The following is a 26,087-nucleotide window of genomic DNA, read 5'->3' as shown; positions in this document are numbered from 1 at the left end:
GCTAAGGGGCCAGGAACTAACTCACACCCTCCATTCAGCATCTGTGGACCTAAGGAACTGAGGCTCCCTGACTACAGGTTTGCTGTGCTGCTGAAGATAACCCTGATATCTTCATGCCTCGGTGTCCTTAGTGCTAGGGTGACAGGCATGCATCTCCACACCCAGCTCTGGCTTCTCTCTCTCTTTCTGTGTGTGTGTGTAGGTCAGAAGTCAAACCTGAGTTTAATTCCTCAAGAGACATTCATCTTATTTTGGGGAAAAGCATTTCTCACAGGCCTGGAACTGGGAGTGAAGGTGAAGCTGGCCAGCTGGTGACCCCAGAGAGCCTCATGGCTCTGCTTCCCTACCTGGGGGTTGCAGGCATGCACCACCGCACCCAGGCTTTCTTTGGGGGGTGTTTCCAACTTTATTTATTTGATGTATGAACATGCACTGAGAGTGCCCGGTGTGCTTGTGGGGGTCAGAGAACAGCAACAGGAACCAGTTGTCTCCTCCCTCCCCACACAGGCCTCAGGGACCAAACTCAGGTTACCAGGCTTGTGGCAAGCACTTTCACCTGTCAGCCACTTCACCGGCCTGCACCAGCTCTTCTGCTTGGCTCTAAGCATCAAACTCAGGTCCCCATGTTTGTGTGGTAAGCACTTCACTGACTGAGCCATTCCCCAGCATGCAACCCGTTCTTGAGACAGGGTCTTTGGGGGGGGGGGGGGTTGAGACAGGGTTTATTGGTGTAACAGCCCTAGCTGTCCCGGAACTAGCTGTTGTAGACCAGGCTAGCTTTGAATTCAAGGAGATCTGCCTGCCTCTGCCTCCCACAAAGGCCTGGGACACCACCACCTGTGGTCCGGACTGACCTGGAACCTCCTTAAATCTACATCCCATGTGCTGGTATCAGGCATTTGTCATGGAATCTGGCAGGGTGGCTGCTTTGGGAAGCATCTTGGTTCTAGGGCATGAGATGTCTACCCTGAATACTCTAAGCCCTCAGGGATGCTGTGGCTGCTAACTGAGCTGGGAAAGAACCAGTTTTCAGATAAGATTAAAACAGTTCTGTCTCAGAGAATAGCTCAAGGCTCTAGGGTACCCATGCCAATACCCCAAAAGAGAAATGGAGAACTGCAGTCAGGTACTCAGGAGTGGAGGCAGGAGAAGGAGGAGTTCAAGGTCAATTTGGGCTACAGGAGATCTTGCTTCAAAAACTACAAAGGACACAATCTCCCAGAGAAGACACTGTCCCTGGACAAGAACTGCGGCAGGTCTGCACCTCCGCAGCCAGCTGTCCCCAAGTGGCAACAGCCAAGATTCACACCACAGCCACACTGTCTGCCACTCAAAGGACTCCTGGTGTCCTACAACCCTCGGTCTGTTTCCTTACTGTCCCCTGGCTCAGCACATGGGATGTCCCTGCAGCTCCTCAGGAAGCTAACCTGGGAACTGGCCCACTGTAGGCTCACATGGGCCTGCATCATCCTTGGGCACAGCCAGAACTCAGAACTCAGAACTAGAGGACATGGCTGAGAGGAAGCTGGGGTGCTATGGAGGTTGGTGGTCAGAGGGTCTAGCTATGGCCAGGCTGAGCAGAAGGAAGCAGTTGGGCATCAGCTGGGGATAGGACAACGGACAGGAAAAACATGGCCATGTCTTCACAGCTGAGCCTCCTCCCTGACGGGCTGCTGAGCACACCAGGACAGAGCTGCTGATGACCCAAACAAGCCTTTCTGTGGACATGTGTGGCCTCATGCTGGCACAATGTGAACCTAGGCCAACCTTGGGCACTGTCCCCCAGGTTAGTTCTGAGCGTGAGGCAGTGTCACAGGGCCACACACACATCTTTCTCCATCCCTTCCCATATTTTCATACACTGCTTTTACATATGTTTGTTTGTTTGTTTAATGGGGGTGGGATAGCTGCATGTGCCAGAACAAATGTGGAGTCAGAGGAAAACATGGGGGCGTCAGTTCTCTCCATATGGGTCCTGGGGGCAGGAGCCTTCACTGCCTGGGCCATCTTGCTAACTCCCTACCCTATTTTTTGAGACAGGCCTCCCACTGGCCTGAGACTCCCTGACTAGACTAAGTGGACTGGCCAGCAAGCTTCAGGGATCCTGTTGTCCCCACTTGCCTGGTGCTAGGACCGCACATCTGTGCCATGGACTAGAGCCAGGTCCTCACGCCTGCACAGCAAGCACTCTGCCCGCAGAGCTGCCTCCCAGCTGCCCCCACAGGGTCTCGCTATGCAGCTCAGACACCTCAGCCTCCTGAGTGCTGCTGGCATGGCAGACATGTGCCACATGCCCAGCCTTTACTCTTGTTCCCAGACCTCTCTGACAATCTGGGGCACATAACGTGAGGTTCCAGTCCCCAAACAAATGGTCTCTCAGTAGGAAATGCCTCACGGATGCCTTTTTCACCTTCCAGAGCTCCAGCCAAGGCATGGAGCTGCCCAAAGGACCCAGAACAGGTTGTCCTACACCCTCCAAGGTTCAGTGCCCCAGAGTTCTGGCACCCAGGGCCCTGTGTGTGTGCATGAAAGAGCTGGATGGGGTGATCACCTCCAACTACAGGGGCCAGGACTGAAGCCAGGGTTACTGGGGCCTTGGCAACATGTCTGTAGGGAGCTGTGTTCTAGAAATCATTATGTTCAAGTGGGGAGAGGTGGTACATCTGTCACCCCAGTACTTGGGAGGAGGAGGAAAGAGAACCTGGAGTTTAAGGTCATATTCTTGGCTGCAGGGGGAATTCAAGGCCAGTCTGGGGTACCTGAAACTGTCTTCAAAACAGAGGCAGGCCGATCTCTGTGAGGTCAAGGTCAGCCTGGTCTACAAGAGCTTGTTCCAGGACGGGCTCCAAAGCCACAGAGAAACCCTGTCTCGAAAAACCAAATAAATACATAAATAAACAAATAAGAGTTAAAACTGTGGGTACAGTCAGGTGTGGTGGCACATGCCTTTCCCACCAGCACTCAGTGGCAAAGGCAGGGCATCTCTGGGAGCTCCTGGCTAGTCTGGGCTACACAGTGAGAATCTGTCTAACAAAACAAAAACTTTGGCACAAACCTGCATGAGCAGAGACAGCATGGCTGGGACAGAGGAGGACCTTTGAAAATTAGAAAAGATGGAGGGCAGCAGACTGTGTCACAGTGCAGAGAGGCATGCAGGCCTGCCAGTCCAGTGCACTGGTAGCTGGCAAGGGTAGAAGGAGCTTCCCGGCCTCTGGAGCAAGCAAGACTATGGCTCATGCTGAAGGACTTGTCCCCTGAGGCAAACATACATGGCTGTGGGTCTCAGTCCCCAGGGGTGCCTCTTCAGCTCCAGGCCTGCAAGCCTATTTGAATGCACACACGTGAGTGTGTAGGTACACATTGAATGTGTAGAAACATGTGGTTGCACGCAGATATGTGTATGAGTGTGTGCACATGTGTGTTACACTGAGCAAAGGGAGCACAAATGCCAACTGTACTGTTTTGTACTTCAGCCCCCTGTGCTTCTGCCTGCACAGGCTGGGGTGAGATGTGTGCCACCACGCCCAGATGCATGGTCCCCATGCTGCCAGGCCACCTCGTTGGGGCCATAGCTGAGACTGAACTGCTGCACCCCACAGGGCTGCTCTAGGGTGACGGGGCCACAGGGAGATAAAGCAAAGTTGCAGTGGCCTCATTACCACGGCCCAGAATAGCCGGACTGCTCCGCATTTCAACAGAGCTCAGCCATTATGTAAGAATGCTGGGCTAGGTCAGTGCTGCCACCCAGGCCCACTCTGACACATCTAGCACCCACTGGAACCTCACACCAGACTTTCACAGGCCCTGGGCATCTGTGTGCTCCAGGTCTCAGGACCTGGCTGGGTGGCATCTACCCTAGGCAGAGGCGAGCAGAGGTGCACACACAAAGACCATCCAAACCCCAGGCCCTCCCACCCCTGAGCTCTCCTTGAGCTCCCAAGATGATGTAAGTCTTCGGTCCTAGCCTGTGCCATCTTAGCATCCAACTCTCTACACAACATTATTCTAGGCTTGCCCTGGCACACCATCCTCTACAGTCACTGCTACAGGGGTCTGCTCCTCACTGCTGTGTCACACAGCTCAAATGTCCTCGCTCACACTCTCTCTCTTTTTTTAAACCACACCAGTAGGTTTCTGTTCCATTTAAAATAAAGTCAACTTGCTCAGAACTTCACAAATAAAATATAAAATCACAGTGTGGTCCATCATTCTATCCCCAGGAGAATGCAAACACATTCACGGTGGCATGGCAATCGGAAAGAAAGGGAAAGCCAGTTTCCCGCAGCAGTGTATGGCTGGGAATAGACTGGTGTGTGGAATACTTCTCAGCCCTGAAAAAGGACGAGGCTCATAATACTACAATGACAGACCTTGAAAACAGGCCACTGCACATCAGAAGCTAAAGAATAAGGCCACATCATGTGTGAGCCCACGGATGCAAAATATGTTCTTGGACCTACACAGTAGGGCAGCAGACCAGGTGTTGCCACGGGTGGAGGAGAAGCTGGGACTACTAGTGGTGAAAAGCTCTCCTTTATAGGCATGGAGTGTTCTAGAACTAAGTGTAAGTTAACAGTTACATTGAAGGATAAATGCATCCAGTGTCACAGAAAGGAGGCATCATAGAAATTAGTAAATAGAAAAATGAGATTCAAACCCAGTCCTGCCTGAGGCTAATAGAACTAGATGTCTATTACAAATGAAACCTGGAAGTATGACTCACTTTAGAGCCTCTGCCTGGAGTCCCCCTGGGGGTGTGGCTCTGAGGTTCAGTTTCCAGCAGGTCCTGGTCCTGTGGGGTGGCCAGAGAGCCTAGACTTGCCCACCCAGCACCATTAAACTAGAAAAGTCATTACAGTCCCATACCTCACTTGGAAGAGATACGGACACTTAACCACCAAAGGTTTCCTCCAGGTGACAGAGAATTTCTGGCACTTTCTAGGTCACGTCCAAAAAGAGACATGATGGACATCACTGTCCTTAGTCCACCTAGGCACTGCAGTCTGGCCGGAGGAGCCATGTGATGGGGGGGCGGGTACATGCATGTGCCATGACCCGTGTGTGGGTCAGACTTGGCAGCACCACCTTCACTCACTGAACCGTCTCACAAGCCTAAATCTTTTTTTTTTTTTTTTTTTTTGGTTTTTCAAGACAGGGTTTCTCTGTGGTTTGGGAGCCTGTCCTGGAACTAGCTCTTGTAGACCAGGCTGGTCTCGAACTCACAGAGATCCGCCTGCCTCTGCCTCCCAAGTGCTGGGATTAAAGGCGTGCGCCACCACCGCCTGGCACAAGCCTAAATCTTATTTCATTAATTAATTAATTAATTTTTTTTTTTTTAGTTTTGAGACAGGGTTTCTCTGTGTAACAGCTCTGGCTGTCCTAGAACTAGCTCTTGTAGACCAGGCTGGCCTCAGACTCACAGAGATCCGCCTGCCTCTGCCTCCCGAGTGCTGGGATTAAAGGTGTGTGCCACTATCACTTGACATCTAAATTATTTTTAAAAATTAACTGAGATGCCTGGCGGTGGTGGCGCATGCCTTTAATCCCAGCACCCGGGAGGCAGAGGCAGGCGGATCTCTGTGAGTTCGAGGCCAGCCTGGTCTACAAGAGCTAGTTCCAGGACAGGAACCAAAAAGCTACAGAGAAACCCTGTCTCGAAAAATCAAAAAAAAAAAAAAAATTAACTGAGATATAAGAATGACTGGCTTGCACCATAGCAGCCAAGGTGGATGCTAAGTTTGGATTCCTGGCTGGGGGCTTTAGCTCCCCACTACCACTTCTGGGAATGGAAAGGATGGTGCCCCTGTACCTTGGGCTGACACAGCTACAGTGACCCAGCAGTTACAGGCTCAGATCAGCTCAGCCAGGGCTAAGGCCCTGAGGGATGTGACTCCCACCTAGAGACATCTCTAGCTCTTCTCACAGGCTGGCCATTTTGGACAGGATGGCACAGAGTGACTGCCAGCATGTGAGCCAAGCAATGGCCAAGAAGATGGCATCTGCAGAGAATCTGGGGAGGGTCCAGGTCAAAGCTAGGCCTGAACATGGGCTTTTTCAGGAGTTAGGGTGCCTGCCACCAAACTGCTATCAGTCCCTAGAACCATATAAAGGGAGGCGAGAACTGCACATGTGCACTGCAGCTCAGGTGCCTCCTACACAGACCATGTAACTGAATTAGCAGTGGCAGGGCATGGGCCTGTCTCCTGGGCACCCTGCAGCAGCCTCTTCCACCCTTCAGGCCAGGCAGGGAGGACAGGGACACAGAACCCCCAGCAGGGAACAGAGTAAGCCACCCTGAGCAAAAGGTGAAGACAGCTCTGGAGTTAACGAGAGACACAGGACACAGCATGAGCAAAGGGCCTGGGGTCACAGGGTTAGAGCACTGGTGGAAGGGGGAAGCTCACCGCATGAGACCTTGGCCAGGGCTCTGGCAGGGACAGAACCGGCAGAATGGGGACAGGACATATGGGAGGTTCCCAGGCACGTAGACGCCTGTCCAGGGCAGAAAGGATATGGGGCTCATCTTTCCCAAGGATGCAGCACCCCTGTGTGCCCCCAGTATCTCTCAGTCCTTCTCACAAAGGGATCCCCTGATCTCCAACAGCAATACCTCCCTGTGCACACCCAGGCTCTAAGATGAGCCTGGAGACCCTGGACTACCGCAGTCTGCTCCTACCTGTTCTCTGTGACTAGTGAACTGGACTTGCTATGGACTGGCCATTCCCACAAGATGATGAATGTGTGCCCACATGGTCGACGGTATATCTCTTTATGTTTTAAGTATCACAGACAATTGATTTCCAATTACCCTCTGATTTCCACATGTGTGGTCTGACCCCAGAAAACATCAAAATAAGTTTTAAAAAATGAAGACCATGGTGGTGTGGACCTTTAATTCCAGCACTTGGGAGGTGGAGGCAGGCGGATCTCTCTGGTCTCTTTGAGCCCAATCTGGTCTCAACCTTGCTTATGCTGCAACTCTTTAACACAGGTCCTCATGCTGTGGTGCCCCCACGCACAAAATTATTTTCGTTGCTACTTCATAACTCTAATTTTGCCACTGTTGTGACTCGTAATGTGAATATCTGTGTTTTCTGACAGTCTTAGGTGACCCCGTGAAAGGGTTGCTCGACCCCAAAGGGGTCACGACCCACATGTTGAGAAACACTGACATAAGAGTTCCACGCTAGCCAAAGTTATACAGAGAGGCCACGTGTTTAAAAAACAAAAACAAGGGGCTGGAGAGATGGCTCAGTGGTTAAGAGCACTACCTGCTCGTCTAAAGGTCCTGAGTTCAATTCCCAGCAACCACATGGTGGCTCACAACCATCTGTAATGAGGTCTGGTGCCCTCTCTGGCCTGCAGGCATGCATGTAGGTAGAATACTCTATACACAATAAATAAATAAATCTTAAAAAAAAAACAAAAACAAAAACAAAAACAAAAACAAAAAACTAGCCAGTGTTGAAGCAACAGGATCGAATCATGACCACTGACATTGGTACCAAGGCACCAGGTGGGAAGGAGCAGCCTCTGCCTAAAGGGCTCTGGGGAAACCACATCCTCACACACAGAGACAGGAATCTGGACAGCTCAGAATTCATACTCAGACCCGAGGTCGAGCCCGGCACCAAGGCCAGCTCTGTCTCAGAAGATCTATGAAGCAGGCAGCCTGACCAGCACCTCAGGAAAGCAGGAGCTATGCAGGCTTGGCAGCCATTTCTTGAATATGACACCAAACTCAAGCAATAAAAGAAAAGAAAACAAACAAACAAAAGAACAGCCAAGAATTGGACTTGGTCAAAATTAAAAACTCACGCATCAAAAGACGCCGTTGGACAGGGAAAGAGGAGGCACGATGCCACAGGAGAGGCCTCTGCTTCCAGAGTCACCCCGTGGAGCCACCATGAGCCAGCGCCTGGGACGCCCTGGAGAGGAGGGGACTGCAGACTAGCAGAGTCCTGGTGTGAGAGCGACACAGCACAGTGCAGAGTGGCTCAGGTGTGCTGCTGCGCTCTGGTGACACGGGCAGTCAGCAAGGTGAAGCAGGAGGATTGCCACTTGGGAAGCTGAGTCTAAGGTCAGCACTGCCTACACAGACCTTGCCTCAAAACAAAACAAAAGAAACAAGAAGCAAACAACTGAACTGCGGAGCCTGCTTGGTGGACACAAGGAGTGCAGCTCCTGTCTGCATATCCAGCCTTCACAGGGGACTGACGCCCAGATGGGGATGCTAACTCTGCTTCTCTACTGATGCTGGAGTAGTATTTAATGGGGTATATGCTGGGGCGGGGGGATGGCAGAACTCCTGAGTGTAGAGTCCCCTGAGTGGAGAGTCCTGAGTGGAGAGACCCTCCCAGGCCATCCCATGGTAAGCATCTACTTGCAAGGTTAGCACTTGGTCTAGAAGTCATCCAAGTTGCCAGAGGCTGTACATTCAACTCTGCCATACCACTGCTGCCTGCCAAAACCCTGAGGGCAGCTCAGGCTGTCCCTGACTTATGAACCTCCAACCATGGGAGACAGGACCTCTCCCACTAGAAAAGCCATGTATCTGGTCCCAACAGGAACCATTCCTTCAGGGTTACACACTGCACACTTGCTGAGTGCCTGTTGAGTGTAGCCTGGAGATGTTAATGTACACACCCCAGTGCCCGCTGAATTTTGTCTGGATACCATCACCTGCTGAGTGTCCCCCAGATGCCTACCAGCAACAAAGCCCATCACAGCCAGCTGCTGCACTGATCTCTTTCCTCACAAGGGTAGCCGGAGGCCATGTAAGTCTGCCTCACCTCTCCAAAGAGGGTGTAGAGCTGGTGAGCACAGGAGGTGGCCACCTCTCAAGCCTGCAGCTCTTCCTAGGAGGAGCAGGCTAGCCATATCTCATTTCCCCTCAGCAAATGCTAATGTTGACCATGTGTCTGTGGCCCTCAAGGCTCACAATGACTTCCTCATTTGTCCAGCCAGGGCCACAGGGCCACACCTGGTTGGGACAGGCACCATCTGAGCAGGCTGTGCAGGAGGCTGTCCCCAGCCACAGCTGCCCATAAGCTCCAGGACAGTCTCCCAACCCCCACACTGATCCATCATTGCCATGGCCTCAGTGCCTGAGCTTTCCTCAAGCCTTGCACCCTTTCCTGCTGCTATGAACACACAGGGACAGTCCCTGCCAAGTGACCACCATGTCTGGAGGCAGATGTGAGGATATGCAGGTTCTAAACACCATGCCTCACAACAAACAGTGTGTGACGGGGTCAATGTCCTGGGTCGGAAGGTCCCGAGACTCAGGTTAGAAGTCATCTGAGTAACACAGATGTGTGATGGGCTCCCTCCTGGAGGCTACCATCAAGAGAGAAGCACCGCCAACTCCACCCCAGTGTCTCTCACACTGCCTTTTTCTATGGTCTTCCATGGTTCCTACTACCCCCTGCCTACGTCCCCCCAGCCACGCCCACCACAGAGTCTCTACTTTGAGAGCCATTTTCTCTGTACAGGGTTCTGGCAGACTGGCACACCCTGCCACAGCCTGATAGGCTGGCATGCTCCCAAACTGCATGATATGCTAGAAATCACTCCGGCTGCTGTGGGTCAGTCTGGCTTGCCTACTCTGGAACACAAGCTCTCTGGGTCTCATGCTCCATCTCAGGTGTACTACTGGTGGCCTAGCACTGCCCGTGACATGCAGCACCCCAGACACTCAGGGCCAGACCTCCTCTCTCCAGTTGTGACTGTACAACACCCATAAGGTAGTTTTAGTGTTGGGTGAGCTATTCTTGGAAGAGCGGGGTTGGGGGTCTGCCTTGCTGCCAAGCTAGCCTGGAACCCACAATCCTCCTGCCTCAGCCTCAGCTGATGGCTACTTGGTTAGTCTCCATATGTAACCAAAGCCAAGCTCAAAGATGAGCGATCCTCCTGCCTCTCCCTCCTGCATGCTGGACTACAGCGTGCACCACCACACTTGCTGCTGGCTTTGGGGGTTTGATCTGTGTGCTGCATATATGTACAGCCATCAGCACACAGAAGCACAGGCTGACACTCAGTGTCTCCTCAATTGCTCCTGCCTTGTTCTCCCGAGATGAGCTCTCTCAGTAAACCACAGCCCACTGGCTGGGCAGTGCTGGGAACCCCCTCCCCCACCTCTGACCCTGTGCAGGGGTCATAGACATGTGGCATGGACCCAGATTCTTCCAGGGATTCTGTGGTCAACCTTGGGTCTTTACTCTTACACCCCAAGCACTTCACCAATGAAACCACCTCCCCAGCTCTTGGCCTCATTCAGCCCAGGCCGACTCAGAGTTCCAAACTAGTCAAGATGGACATTAGGCCGGGCGGTGGTGGCGCACGCCTTTAATCCCAGCACTCGGGAGGCAGAGGCAGGCGGATCTCTGTGAGTTCGAGTCCAGCCTGGTCTACAAGAGCTAGTTCCAGGACAAGAACCAAAAGCTACAGGAGAAACCCTGTCTAGAAAATCCAAAAAAAAGATGGACATTAGGCTCTTGATTTCCCTGCCTCCCCTTCTCAAGTGCAGGGATAGCAGGCGTGCCCACCGAGTGACAGGTGGCTGTGGCACTTCCTCAGCAGCAACCAGGTCCCGCTATCTCCCCAGCTGTACCCCATTCCTGTGTCTACATGAGATCAAGCTGAAACCAGAAAGCACAGACAGTAACTCACCCAACATAACCCAGTTAAGTCCAGTTAGCCCCAAACAACGAATCAGAGAGACCATGATCGGGGAACATGAGATGCTAAGGCAGGAGTCACAGGTATATACTGGACATGGACCCTGGGAAATTATGACAGAGAAACACAGTACCCTGCACCCTGAGCTTGCAGAGACAATTCCTGCCTGGTGCCAGTGCCACTGTCCCAGGGCCACCAGCCAGTTGGTCCCCAGCAGAGGGCTCATTCTCTCTTCCACCCTGCCATGCCCCACCTGCAAACACTGACAGCTGGCTACTCTTCCTTGTGAGCCCTGAGATGTGGGACAGAACCACCAGTTAGAGGTCCACAACGCTGTGAGAAGCCCAGGGGAGACAGTTTTATTTGGGGTCACCAAAACTGAAACGCAGGGGTGATAGTGTGGCTTAGTGGAAAAGTGTCTGCCCAAGCTTCATTGGAACACCCTGACAGCACACGTGCGGCCCATGCTCCTTCACCAGCGTTACCTCCTGACTGCGTGAACAGAGGCACCCACACCAGGGCCAGCCCCCAGAGAGCCTCTTACCCTGGGCTACCTGCTGGACTAACACAGGCACACATTCCGTGCAACCAGCAGTGGACACTGTCTGCAGAAGTAAGAGCCGCAGGTCAGCGCCATGGCCAGCACCAGAGCTGTGACAAGGAGTGAAAGGCTGCAGGCTCTGTGTCCCGGGACAGGAGGAGCACGGACTTGGATCTGGAACCCGAGTCAACAGAAGAAATTGCCTTGCTGAACCACTTTCACAGGGATCCTAGGCAGGGGCTCCACCCCTGAGCCATGCCCCAGCCCCTCACTGGGGATTCTAAGCAGGGGCTCCACCCCTGAGCCACGCCCACAGCCCCTCACTGGGGGATCCTAGGCAGGGGCTCCACCCCTAAGCCATGCTGCTATTCTTGCTTGTTTGCCTTGACATGTGGTTTGGTCATACAGCCCATAACTGGCTTTACTTTTTTTCTGTTTATTTCTTTGTGTTGTATGTTTGGGGAGGACTGTGTGAATGCCAGTGTGTGTGTGTGTGTGTGTGTGTGTGTGTGTGTGTGTGTGTTAAAAGGGAAGAAACAACTTACAGGTGTTGTTACTTTCCTTCTACCATGTGCTGGCTATATTTATGCCAACCAACAGAAACTAGAATCATTTTGGAAAAGGGAACATCAATTAAGAAAACGACCCCACTAGATTAGCCTGTGGTGTACTTTCTTGATTAATGATTGATTCACTGTGGATGGTGAAAGCAGACTGAACAAGTCATGAGCAAGCCAGTAAGCAGCGCTCTTTCATGGCCTCTGCATCAGCTACTGCCATGCATCTTGTTTAATGGAGAGGGGGCTGAGAGTTTTAAATGGAATAATCACCGCCTCCCCAAGTTGGTTTTGGTTGTGGTATCTTATTACAATAGAAACCTAAGACACGGTATGTGGGTCCCAGGACAAACTCAGGTCGTCAGACTGGGCAGCACTTTTCCCACTGGAACACATCATATCATCACACTCACACTGTCTTTAAATCCTGGGGTCTAGGGCTAGAGAGATGGCTCAGTAGTTAAGAGCACTGGCTCTTCTTACAGAGGTTCCCAGGGATCTGATGCCCCCTCTGCTGACCTAGGAACTAAGCACGCACTTCATGCACACGTATATGTGCAGGCAAAATACTCATGTACATAGTATAAGTCAAAAATAAGTAAATAATTTTTTTAAGTGACCAAGGGGCCAGGTTTAATGTCACACACCTTTAATCCCAGTACTGAGAAGACAGAGGCAGGGGGAATCTCTAAATCTGAGGCCAGCATGGACTACAGAGCAAGTTCTATGCCAGCCAGGGCTACATAGAGACCCTGTTTCAGAAAACAATGAGCACAGCGGCTTGGGAAATGGGTCAGCACTAACAGCACTCGCTGGGAGAGCACAGGCTGAGGCTGCGTCCTCAGAAAACGGCACACACTTTCAATCCCAGCACTTGAGACAGAGGCTAGACTGGTCTCCAGAGCGAGTTCCAGGATAGCCAGAGTTACACAGAGAAACCCTGTCTCAAAAAATAAAATAAAACAAAGAAACAAACACTGGGCACGGTCACACATTCCTATAACTCCAGAACTTCAAGAAGCGCAGAAAGAATGGAATAAGACCAAGAGTGCTGGAGAAGTACACAGGATGCCCTGCTCTGCCCTGTGCCCACATGGACAGATGTGTACACACACACACCCAACACCTGATGCCCTGCTCTGCCCTGTGTACATATGTACACACACACCCCACACAACACCTGATGCCCTGTGCCTACATGTTGTACACATGTGTACACACACACACACACACACCTGATGCCCTGCTCTGCCCCGTGCCCACCTGTTGTACATACATGTACACACACACCCCACACAACACCTGATGCCCTGCTCCGCCCTGTGTACATATGTACACTAATGCACACACCCCACACAACACCTGATGCCCTGCTCTGCCCCGTGCCCACATGTGTACACACATTTGTGCACACACGTTATAGAATAATCTTTTTGTACACTGTGAAGATGTGTCTTTGTCAAGCACTTTCTGATTGTTTTAATAAAAGGCTGACTGGCCAACAGTGAGGCAGATGATGGAGGAAGGCTATTGGCTAATAAAGAAACTGCTTGGCCCTCATAGATTAGAACATAGGTGGGTGGAGTAAACAGAACAGAATGCTGGGAGGAAGAGGAAGTGAGCTCAGATGCAGGGCAGCTCCTCTCAGAGCCAGACACGATGAAGCAAGCCACACCAGGTCAGACATGCTGAATCTTTCCCGGTAAGACTGATGCTACACAGATTATTAGAGATGGGTTGATCGGGATATGAGAATTAGCCAGTAAGGGCTAGAGCTAATGGGCCAAGCAGTGTTTAAAAGAATACAGTTTGTGTGTTGTTATTTTGGGGCATGAGCTAGCCAGGCAGCCATGAGCCGGGCTGTGGGAAGAGGCCCACAGCTCCTACTACAGGCAGAGGTTAGGTGGAAGAATCAAACTGAGAGTGCTGGGAAGAAGAAGGGCAGAGTCCCAAGGAGCCACCGAAGACATGGATCGAAAACAAGGTACCAAGCCATGTGGTAGATTATAGATAAGAAATATGGGTCAATTTAAGTTTTAAGAGCTAGTTAGTAATAAGTATAAGCTATGAGTCAAGCATTTATAATTAATAGTAAGTCTCTGTGTGGTTTTGGGAGCTGGCTTGTGGGGCAGGCACACACGGCCTGATGCTCTGCTCTACCCTGTCCCCACATGTGGACACGTGCACACACATCACATCATACAACACAAACACCCACAGAAGCCTGGACTACAGCTTCTCCTCATCAACTTGTCACTGTCTATGGAGTGAGACTATCTCAAACCAGAACAAAAACTGGGTGCTGGTGGATCAAGCCTTTAATCCCAGCACTTGGGAGGCAGAGGCAGGCAGATCTCTGTGAGTTTGAGGTCAATCTGGTCTACAGGGTGAGTTCCTGGGCAGCCAGGGCTACACCCAGAAATTTTATAATTGTATCTCTAAAAGAAAAAAAAAAAAAAGAAGAAAGAAAACAAAGAAAAAACAAAAACACAGCTGTGAAATGACAGGGATGTTGTCATCTAAACCCTGGGGACATATCTGTCCCCAGGGTGTCACGGGATCCTGTGCCTGCTCAACTCTACAAGTGCACAGTCTCCGAGAAGCTGCAGGGCTCTGCCCCGCCCCCTCCCTCTCCTTGCTCTCACAAGGCTACCTTATCTTCTTTACTTTTCTCAGTTTAGTGTTTTTAGAGACAGGGTCTCCAGTAGTTGAGGCTGACCTTGAACTCCTGACCCTTCCACCTCAGCCTCCTGAAAGCTGGAGGAAAAGTGTGTGCAACAGCACCCAGCCACCTCTAGTGACCTCATCAGAGTCCTTTCACAGGAAAGTCCACTGCCAGGTCCTGGGGCTGCCACCACACCCTGGAGGAGCTTCTAGAGGGGGGCAGTAATGAGGATGTCACCCCTATTCTCTTGACAACAGCTTGGGGTGTTTCCTCTGCAAAGGTCACAGATGAATTTTTTTTTTTTTGGTTTTTCAAGACAGGGTTTCTCTGTAGCTTTAGTGCCTGTCCCGGAACTAGCTCTTGTAGACCAGGCTGGCCTCGAACTCACAGAGATCCGCCTGCCTCTGCCTCCCAAGTGCTGGGATTAAAGGCGTGCGCCACCACCACCCAGCAAAAGAGATAATTTTAAAGGGCCAGCTAGATGGCTCAGCGGGTATGAAGCTGATTGCTGCCAAGCCTGATGACCTGAGTTCGATCACCTGAGAGAAGGCAAGGACCAGTTCCAGCAAGCTGTCCTCTGATCTCCGCACATGTGCTATGGCATATGCACGCGCGCACACACAGAGTGAATGACAAATGTTCCAGGCCCTATTCTCAACAAAGCCACCCCTGTCCCAGGTAAAGGCCAGAATGCCACCACTCAGCCCAGGCAGGAACATCCTGTATTACTATTTCTGTGAGGAGAAGGCCTTGCTGTGTGGTCTAGCCTGGCCTCAAATACCTTGTCTCTAGGATCCTCATGCTTCGGTCTGCAGAGCATCCGGGACATCAGATGCATACCTCCACACCTAGCTGACGAAGGATATTCTGTGGCCCAGGTCCTGTGGTCTAAGATACTCAGTCACACCAGGAACCCAGTGTCCCAAGCCGATAGTCAGCAGGTGACACACACACTACCCCCATTGCTACTCCATGCTCACCAGTTGCCTGCCCCCTTGCTCAGGTCACCAGGCCTCTCTCTGCACGGGCTACACAGCCACTTGGCCCTAACCATCTTCCCGGGACACAGGGATCGGAACATGTGGCAGAGACACTGAGTCCAAGGGTGCAGGTCCTAAAGCCTGAGGATCCCCAAGTGTCTAGTACAACAGACCAACTAATTCAGCACCATCCCCCAGAGCCAGGAGCAGCAGGGCTACAGGCACAAGCTGGTGAAACAGCTCGGCAGGTGGAGGGGAAGGGGCTTGCTGCCAAGTGGAATGGCCCGATTGGGACCCTGGGACCCACGTGGTGGAGAGAGCCAGCTCCCACAGCTTGGTGACTGACCTCCCAGCTAGGACTCCCAAAATAAATCAATAATGTTAAATTGGTAAATTTTGTCTTTTTTTTCTTTCTTTTTTGTGTGTGTGGATATGGCTGTGTGCACACACATGTGTAGAGACTACAGGCCAGCCTTAGGCATTGTTCTTTAGGAGCCTTCAAATTGTTCATTTTTCAAGACAGGGTTTCCATGTGTAGCTCTGACTGTCCTAGAACTCACTATGTAGACCAGGCTGGCCTCAAACTCCTCCTACTTCTGCTTCCCGAGTGCTGGGATTAAAGGCGTGCCCAGTCATTTTTACTTTCTAAGTGTGGGCAGTGTACGCACCTGTACACAAGTGCAGGTGTCTGAGGCGGCCAAGGTCCCCGTGGAGCTGGAGTCACAGGCAGTTGTGATTCGCCTGACACAGACGCTGGGAACTGAACCCAGGTCCTCTGGAAGAGCAGCAAGTGCTCTTACCACTGAGCCACCTCTCTAGCCCAGGGTTCCAGGTACCCTAGAGCCAGCCGATGTTAGCTAGGCAGGCCGACAGGGCCTGAGGTTGCTTGATGGTCTCCACAGGCTGCCAGGGTGGGCACATGCTTCTTAGAGAGCGCTGGGGATCGAATCCAGTCCTCACACTTTTTTTGATGAACACTTTTCTAAACCATATACTTAGCACCCCCTTTTCTTCTTTCCTAGCTTTTAGATTTATTTTGCTGTACAGCCTAGGCTGTCTTGAAAGGCCTCAAACTCATAGCAGTCCTCCAGCCTCAACCCCCAGCTGCTGAGATACAGGAGTATGCTACCACACCCCCTGTCGTGTATATTTTAACTTAGTCCACTATGGGACATCAGAGGACAGGTCTGAGGGCTTGGTGGAAAGCACCCTCACCTGCCTTGTTATCTCACCAACCCTCAATTATTTCACAGGAGGAACCAAGCATGGACAAGTGCTAGGTGGAGGCCAGAGATAAAGCTGAGGGCCTGGAATCCCAGAACGAGTGCAGCCACCGGACGGGGACAGGACCCTGAGACGCAACCAATGTGTCCTTTCCACATATGGATGGTGGCGTTCTCGTAACGGAGGCAGGAGCATCAAGACTTCAAAGTCATCCTCAGCAACTCGATGAGTTCAAGGCTAGCCTGTGCTACATCAGGTTTTCCACAACCATTCATTCCCAATTCCTGGAAGAAACCAGACTTCCATCAAAATGTGAGCCATGGAACTCTTTATTCTGGTTACACTGCAAACATTTGACTCCATCTCCATGCAGACACCTACTATACACTGGAAACAAGAAGCATTCTCAGCTGCCCTGGCCTATGACTGACACAGAGGTGACACACTTGCTACTGTTCATGACTCTTTATACGTACTGCAGGAGAACGAGTCCCCTCTCCATCACACAGGAACTGGGCCTGGTGAGTGAGAAAATGGGCACACATTTCATTTGTGACACCACAGTCTCAGATAAACAAGAAACTGGCTAATGCCACCAAAGGCTCCAGCTGACCTGTGCCCCTGGCAGGTGACCTGGGAAGCAGGAAGTGCCCCATGATGAGGGTCCCTGCCACCCACACTAAGCACCATCATGTCCTTGACCATTGAGAAACATGAAGGAGCATCCGACACCACACACTTGACATGGCCAAGAACCCAGCAGGACCAGCCAAATGGCCCAGCCGTCACACCCTCCATCCAGTCTGGGGGCATCACCTGGTCCCCAGCACAGAGGCTGTATGGGAACCAAGCAGCTGACTCCATACCTCTGGAGACCCCATGGAGGGTCACTCAGTTATCCAAGAGGGTCAAGAACTGCTTCATGACCGAAGTAGGTATACCCAAGGAGGACACAGGTGACAGGTAGTGAAGGAGGCACAACTGTCCCCTTAGATAACTGAAGGGATCCCTCTCCGTTAGTGGACAACTGTCCTCTCAGGTAGCAAAGGGTGACAACCATCTCCTTACTAGCAACAGTGGGACCCCTTACCCCACAGGCACCTTAGGTAGCAATAAGGGGGGGTGACACGTGTCCATTCTGATGGCTACGATGAGGGCGTACGTCCCCTCGGGTAGCAATATGGATGACACCTGTCCCCTCAGGTCGCTGTGATGGGACCACCTGTCCAGTCCAAAGAGCAACCTCGCGAGCAGCCGCTCCGCACCGGCTGGCGGCGTGGGAACACCTGCGGCGGCCTCAGCCCCGCCCCCGCGTCTCTCCCTCCTCCCCTCCCTCCTCCCCTCCCCTCCCCCGTGCTCTCACCCGCGCGGCCCGCGTCAGGCTCAGGTCCTTCATGACCTCCTCGAAGGCCGCCGTCTCCTCCGCCTGCTTCTGGTTGTGCAGTGCGATTTTTTCGCTAAATTTCCGCGGATTGTTCGAAGTCGCCATCTTCTCGCCGCCGCCTCCTCCTCCTCCTCCTCCTCCACCTCTTCACCCCCCCCCACTCGCGGGCGCCACTGCGCAGGCGCCGGCTGGGCCCACGGCCGGAGAGCAATGCGCAGGCGCAAGCGCGGCCCGGATCACGGCGCAGGCGCACTAGAGAGGCGCGCGGCCGAGGGTGGGGGGGATACGCATGCGCGCACTTGGGCAGAGCGTTGGGAAACGGGACGTGGCTACGCAGGCGCACTGAGGCGCGCGCGGCCCGGCGGACAGCGGTTTCCTGATTGTGGGTCCCATGCCTTGCCCGACTGACGAGTGGCGGAGGACACGGCAGCACCGGTGTCTGCGTTCGCTCGACTCCAGCGGTCACTGAGGAGTTATGGAGCACACGATATATACCAGGGCACCGGCGTGAACCAGCAGCCGTGGTCCCTGGGCTGCTGGGCTACACAGCCAGGGAACAACCTGGAGAGCTGGAGGCCCGAGGGGCAGCCCTGTGCAGAGCTGGGCTCGGCACACAGAAGCCGGGGTGCGGCCCCCAGCGACACACACACACGATTAGCATAATAAAGTTTCAGTTCGGAGAAATGTGCCGCGCCTTTTAAGAATAGCGACAGTGCTGGACGTGATGGCAGAGAATGCTGGAGCCAGGGGATCCGGAGTTCAAGCCATCCTTAGCTGCAGAGTGAGTTCAAAGTCAGCCAGTGACATAGGAGACTCGCTCTAAAGGAAAGAAAAAACACTGAGACTAGAAAAATGGCTCAGAGGTTAAGGGCACCTGCTGATTTAGTAAAGGTACCGAATCCCAGCATGTAGGTGGAGCAGCTCACAAGTCCTTGTGACTCCAGTTCTAGGGCATCCAACGCCCTCTTCTGGCCTTGGCGACTGCGCGTGCACACACAGCTTATGCACACACATACACAGATGCATAAGTAAACTTTTTTTTTAAATATTTATTTATATATTATGTATACAATATTCTGTCTGTGTGTTTGTGTCTGCAGGCCAGAAGAGGGCACCAGACCTCATTACAGATGGTTGTGAGCCACCGTGTGGTTGCTGGGAATTGAACTCAGGACCTTTGGAAGAGCAGGCAATGCTCTTAGCCACTGAGCCATCTCTCCAGCCCCCATAAGTAAACTTTTTAAAAAATATTTGTTTATTTATTTATTATGTATACAATATTCTGTCTGTGTGTATGTCTGCAGGCCAGAGGAGGGCACCAGACCCCATTACAGATGGTTGTGAGCCACCATGTGGTTGCTGGGAATTGAACTCAGGCCCTTTGGAAGAGCAGGCAATGCTCTTAACCTCTGAGCCATCTCTCTAGCCCCATAAATAAACTTTTTAACTTAAAAATATTAAGAGCTTGGCCGAGCGGTGGTGACGCACACCTTTAATCCCAGCACTCGGGAGGCAGAGGCAGGTGGATCTCTGTGAGTTCGAGGCCAGCCTGGTCTACAAGAGCTACTTCCAGGACAGGCTCCAAAACCAGAGAAACCCTCCCTGTCTTGAAAAACATAAAACAAAAAAATTAGAGGTATGTCCCTTTCTCAACGGAGAAAGAGTGGGGGGGGGGCAGGAGGAGAGGAGGAAGAGGAAACTGGTTGGTATGTAAAATAAATGAAAAAAATTAATTAAAAAACATTAGAACTAGGGAGATGGCTCCGTGGGTAAGCGAATTGGCTGTACAAGCATAGAAACCTGAGTCTGAATCTTTGGCATATGTAAAAGGCTGCCATGGCCATTTATGCCTGTGACCTCAGTGTCAGGGAGGTGAGAGGTGAGCTCCATGTCTAGTGAGAGGCATCAAAGGAGCAGGAAGAGGGGAGGAGAAAGACACCTGACTCCTGGCTCACACAGCGATAAGTCATGGAGGCTGGGCATAGTGACATACACGTCATCCCAGCACACAGGAAGTGAGACAGCAGGGTCGAGAATTTAAAATTATCCTTGCCTACAACAGAGAATTCAAGGCCAGCCTGAGAGACTGTCTCAAAAAGACAAAAGAATTAAAAAAGAGAGAGAGAGAACAATGGGTCAGACAGGCCTACGAGTAGTATTGTGGGGCCTGCTGAAGCAGCGTTAGGGACCTGTGGGCTCACATGAAGCTCACTGCATGCAGCCCCTTTCTCACTCCACATAGTAGGTCCCTCATCGAGACTATTCATGTCGTGGCCTGGAATCCACAGCACCTCTGGCTCCCTTCTGTGTGTGTCCAGCCCGGTCTTGTCAAAGTTGTCTGCTTTTCCATGGGTGCTCACAGAAAGGCCAGAAACCCAACTTGGGTTAGGAATAAAAGGGGGGATGGATGGAGCCTCCCGAGTAGCAGAGGTGGCCAGGAAGCAGTCAAGCTAAGAGCAACAGCCAGCTGTCTGCAGTCACTGAGAGTCCTAGTCACCGATGGTGAGTGCACACCTCAAGGGTGGCAGCAAGATGGAATGGGAAGACAGAAGGCTAGAGTGATGGCTAGTAGGGACACTGGGGACACTGGGGACACTGGTGAGGACACTAGTGGACACACCCACATTTGCCAAACTTTACAATAGGGCAGCAGGTACCACGTAATATAAACAGGTGGTAGATGATGCAGGCGGCCGACAGGACAGCTGCACCAAGGACAGTGGACAGGTGTGAGGTGGTGGATGATAGATTGAGGGAGTTGTTTTGGTTTTAGAGGTAGGGTATCATTTGCAGGCCAGGCTGGCCTTGAACTTGTGGTAACCTTCCTGAGTGCTTGGCTGTCAACTCTAAACCGCCACACCCAGACTTTCTCCCTGATAGGCTCTCCTGGAACCTAGGCTAGCCTCCAACTCCCTATATAGCTGAAAATGACTTTAAACTTCTGATCCTCCTGCCTCACTCTCAGGTTCTGGAATGACAGGTCCATGGTTCACCACAGTTTTGAGCACTTTCAGAAACTTCTACTTATATACAAATAGATATGTTTCTACATATGCACACACATATAGGGGCATGCATCTACAGAGGGCTGAGATTCGGTTCTGAAACTTAGACATGATGGGAAATCGGCACACACAGGAACCTGTGTCATCCTCAGTCACTCCCTTCATGTGGGTGTCATGGCCTCTCACTGATCCCAGAGAGCGCTGACTGGCCAGCGAGTCCCAGGAATCCTCCAGGCTCCACTTCCCTTGTGCTGGGATTACAGGGGTGCCCTGCCATGATGGACCTTTTCCGTGGGTATGGGGGACTGGAACATGCTTTCAGCGCTGACACCTCACTGAAGGAGGGACCCCCACGGCTCCCACCTGCCTGACTTGTATCTGCACTTCATTTCAAGGTTGCTGTCCGTCTGCAGTCTTTAACCCTGGGATTCCAGTGTGGAGAAGCCTGAGGCCTGATGATTCAAGGCCAAGGGGGCTGCTGGGAGAGCTGTCTCCAGCAAGCAGTTAACAGTGTTACTGCTCTTCCGAATGACTCCAGTTTTGTTCCCAATACCCGCATGAGGGCTGCTCACAACACCTGTAGCTCCAGCCCCAAAGGGGACTGACTTCTCAGGTGCCTGCAGTCTCGTTCCCACACACATAAAGGGAGAGAGGAAGGGGTTCCAAACAAAACAAAAATCACACACATCTGCAGTGCCGATGGTGACTGCATGAAACACAGACCAAGGGAGGACAACAACCTTCAGGGGCAAGACTTTGTGGTCCTGACTCCAGCTGTGCCTAAGCCGGAGAACCAGGCTTGCACACGAGGCTATTCTGTGCCTCCACACCTCTACCTGATCCATCTTTTCCACCTGGCACTGCCTGAGACCACAACTTCTGTCCAGCAGAGAAGAGATGGGACACACTCCTGTCTGCCAGCTAGTTTTTGCCGTTATCCTGTGATGTCGGATGGCACAGACAGGGCCCACAGCTGCCAGAAAAAGATTGGACATGAGACCACAGGTAGAACTGGGCCCTGATAAACACGGGGCCACGGCTAGGACTGGGCCCTGATAAACAGGACCACGGCTAGGACTGGGCCCTGATAGACACGGGGCCACGGCCACGGCTAAGACTGGGCCCTGATAAACACTGGGCCACGGCTAGGACTGGGCCCTGATAGACACGGGGCCACGGCTAGGACTGGGCCCTGATAGACACGGGGCCATGGCTAGGACTGGGCCCTGACAGACACAGGGCCACGGCCACGGCTAAGACTGGGCCCTGATAAACACTGGGCCACGGCTAGGACTGGGCCCTGATAGACACGGGGCCATGGCTAGGACTGGGCCCTGATAAACGCGAATCTCAGCTTCCTTCTCACACGGCTTCAAAAGGCTTTAGTGAAATTTAACGTGTGTGGAATAAAAGCCAGCTGTCTCTGCCACCTACTCGGATCTGAAGGGATTCCATCAGAAGCACAAATAAATAAACGGAGGAGACAGGGGCTGGAGGGAGCAAAGGTCAGTAGGTCATAGGTGGGGCTATGTTCTCCACACCCCATTCACCCCACAGTCCTGCCTGTGACTGGATCTTTCCTGACCCCCAGGTGGTAGAAGTGCCAGCCTGCTTATTGGGCAATGGCTTGACCATGACCCAAGCTCTCCTTGATCCACTGACCAACCCGACGAAGGTGAAATGGGATCAAGAAGAGGGATCCCCCTTCCTCCTTTTCTCAAAGGAAGCTGCAGCATGTGGTGACACACACCTGTCATCCCAGCACTAAGGACACTGAGGTGGAGGAATTGAAACTTCCCAGGTAGGCCAGAGAGAGGGCTCAGCAGGCGGTATGGCGGTTTGAATAAGAATGGCCCCAAAGATGTGGTGGCACACACGCCTTTCATCCCAGCACTACAGAGGCCGAGGCAGGTGGATCTGAGTTCGAGGCCACCCTGGTCTACAGAGTGAGTTCCAGGACACCCAGAGCTACACAGAGTAATCCTATCTACAAAGAACCAGTCCCACAGGCTCGGCCCATACAGCTGAATGCAAGTGTCACTATTTGAGAAGAGTAGGGTTAGGAGGTGTGACCTTGTTAGAGGAAGTGTGTCACTGGGGATAGAATGTGAAGTTTCAAAAGTTCATGTCAATCCTAGAGACCCTCTGTTGTAGAACATTATTTTAAGCTGTGTTACTTTTGTTTTTGCTGTGGAACATTTGTTTTAGCGACGCAAAGATGTGCTGCTTTTGTTTGCTGCATTTGTTTAACTGTGGATCTGTGATCCTTTGCCTGTCTCAAACACCTGATGGTCTAATATAGTGCTGAGCAGCTAAAAGTAGGTAGGAGAAGGAATAAGCAGGGCTGGTAGAGAGGAGAAATAGGAGAAACCTGGGGGAAGGAGCAAGCTAGCAAGGAGAGAAGCTGCTAGGGGCCAGCCAGCGAGTAAGAGTGAAAGACAGACAGAGAAAAAGGAAAAAGCCCAAAGGCAAAAGATAGAGAGATCACTTAAATTAAGAAAAACTGACTAGAAATAAGCCAAGCGAAGGCTGGGCATTTATAAGCAATAAACCTCCATGTATTTATTTGGGAGCTGGGTGGTGGCCCCCTTAAAAGAACCAAAAGAGCAGGACACCGAACAGCACCTCTCTGTCGACAGGTCAGGAAGTAGAACGCTCTGCTACTTCTCCAGTACGTCTGCTTGTGTCCCCCAAGCTCCCCGTCATGATAATAATAGACTAACACCATGACCTGAAATACTTCCCTTCATAGGAGGTACAGCGACATGGTGTCTGGGGTGTTTGAATGTAACTGCCCCCATAACTCATAGGATGGCACTATTGGGAGGGTTGGCTTTGTTGGAGGAAGTGTGTTACCGTGGGAGAGGGCTTTGAAGTTTCCTATGCTCAAATTCAGTTCACTTCCTGTTACCTGCAGATCAAAGATGTAGAATTCTCAGTTCCTTCTGCCTGCACACCACCATGTCCCACCATGATGACAATGGATCAAAGGGCTGGACTGTAAGCCACCCAATGACCAATGAAATGTCTTCCTTTGGAAGACTGGCTATGGTGTCTCTTCACAGCAATAGAACAGGGACTAAAACAGCAGGAAAAAAAAGCATGGGAACCAGGTTCAGCTCCCAGCATCCACATGGCAGCTGTGAGCATCTGTGGCTCCAGTTCCAGGGCATCCAGTGCCCTCTTCAGCCTCTTGTGCATTGCGCTCATATGGTGCACACACGCACCAAGGCATACAGAAATGACGGTTGCTCTCAACATGTAACTTCTCAGCTATTGCTTCAGTGATGTCTGTCTGCTGCCGTGTTCCCTGCCATGATGTTCATGAACTTACCTCTGAAACTGAAGCTCACTAAACTCTTCTAGTCGCTGCCTTGGCCATGGTGTCACACACTTCATAAATAGGAACTAAGACACTAGGGCACCAGTTGAGGGCTTCCCTATGCAATGACAGTAGAACAGGGCTGGCGAGGTGACTCTGGCAACAAAGGAGCTTGCCACCAAGCACGATGACCTGAGTTCAGGTCCTGGGTCCCACGTAGTGGAAGAAGAGAACCAGCTCCTGAGTTGCCCTCTGACGTCCACATGCTCACTGTGGTGTGCAGCGACAGCATCCAAAACGGTGACATCCTTTCAGCTCAGGGTCTGACACCTCATTCTTGTTTCTTCTTAACCCTAACCTAGCCTCCTGGTGACTCTAGAAGCTACCACACATCTCCTTATGTAGCCCAGGGCGGCTCAGACTTGCAATCCTCCTGTCTCAGCTTTTAGGTTGTTAAGATGACAGGCGTGTACACCCATGCCCAGTTGTGTGTGCAAGGGCGTTACCACACAATTGAATGCCCTCTTGTGCAGCTATGTGCCTGGTCCATCACACTCACATCGTGTGCGTGCGCACAAATAGAGGCAGAAGAGTGCACGTCCTGCTCTGTGGTCCCTCGCTGACCCTGGAGCTAGGTGTCCACCTCCACAGCACTGGGCTTACACCTGTGACCACACTATTTTCTTCATGGCTGCTGGGATCTTTTAGCTGCTGTGGCATTTTTCATTTGGTGTGTCTGTGATTGGCACGTGTGCACACTATGGAATACATCTGAAGCTCAAAGGACAACTTGGGGATGTCAGCTGTCCCTCAACCATATGGGTCTAGGGATCCAGTTCAAGTTGTCACTTAAGCATCTTGCTGGGTCCCTAATTTTAAATTGTTTGGTTTCAGCTGTCCAAAAATCTGTTCATTATGGCTTAAGTAGCATTTTTGAATAACAAGGAGCCTAAGGTCCAAGGAACCAGCATGGGACGACGCATTGTGACATTAAGGATTTGGGAGACAAGAATGTCTCTTTGATTCCCTTCCTTTGCTTCTCACAGTCACAACATGGCTGCAGAAGCTCCTGACATCCTGTCCACAGAGGAGGCAGCGAGTGAGGGGAGGGGGCAGCAAAGCCTCCCTCTTGTCCAAAGAAACTTCCGACCCCTTGGAGCTTGTTGGTCAGAGCTGGGAGCTGTGCCCAGATTGAAAAACAACCCCAGTCAACGGCAGTGCCAAGAACGGTTCGAACCAAATCTTAAATCAACTCCGGGGGCTGGGCACATGGCTGCTGGCAGCATATCAGAGTTCTACTAGTGAGGAGGGAGATATGGCTGCTGGGTCTGCCCCTGGGAACACTGGGAGGAGACTAAGCAGGGGCCCTGCCTTGGATGGGAGTGCAGCTTCCTGCAGATGCTGGAATGAGGACTGGCCCTCACCTCTCTTGTGTATGGGCATCTTCTGGCCAGGTCCCTCTGGGCGAGGTCCCAGGCTGCTAAGAGAGGCAGCCAGGTGCCGCCAGCACTAGGAGCACAGGAGATCTGAGCCGTGAGAACACTCAAGCTGGAGCTGATTTCTGGAAAGCAGAGCCAGGGGCGGGCTTCCAAGCTGGCCAGGTCCAGGCAGATTCCCACCTCACACGGCTCCCTGGAGGCCCCTTTGGCCTGACTCACTAGGAAGCCCTAGAAGTCACACTTGGCCTGTCTCTCGGGCCTGTAAACTGCTGTCCCGAGAGGGCAGTTTC

The 26,087-nt window shown here is 52.0% G+C and overlaps 1 protein-coding gene across 2 annotated transcripts in view; it reads right to left on the bottom strand.

Moving 5' to 3' along the window:
- The window catches only part of Crtc1 (CREB regulated transcription coactivator 1), a 57,036-nt gene extending 38,863 nt beyond the window's left edge, over nt 1-18,173 (bottom strand). For both annotated transcript variants that reach the window (XM_057752195.1, XM_057752197.1), the window contains exon 1: nt 18,011-18,173. In XM_057752195.1, coding sequence (XP_057608178.1) covers nt 18,011-18,136 — 126 coding nt within the window. In that variant the 5' untranslated portion in view covers nt 18,137-18,173. The remainder of the gene's footprint in view (nt 1-18,010) is intronic.
- Nucleotides 18,174-26,087: the final 7,914 nt, after the last annotated feature.

Source organism: Chionomys nivalis, chromosome 20 (genome assembly GCF_950005125.1).
Source record: "Chionomys nivalis chromosome 20, mChiNiv1.1, whole genome shotgun sequence".
NCBI classification, from domain to species: Eukaryota; Metazoa; Chordata; class Mammalia; order Rodentia; family Cricetidae; genus Chionomys; species Chionomys nivalis.
This window is presented reverse-complemented; position numbering and strand designations above follow the sequence as displayed.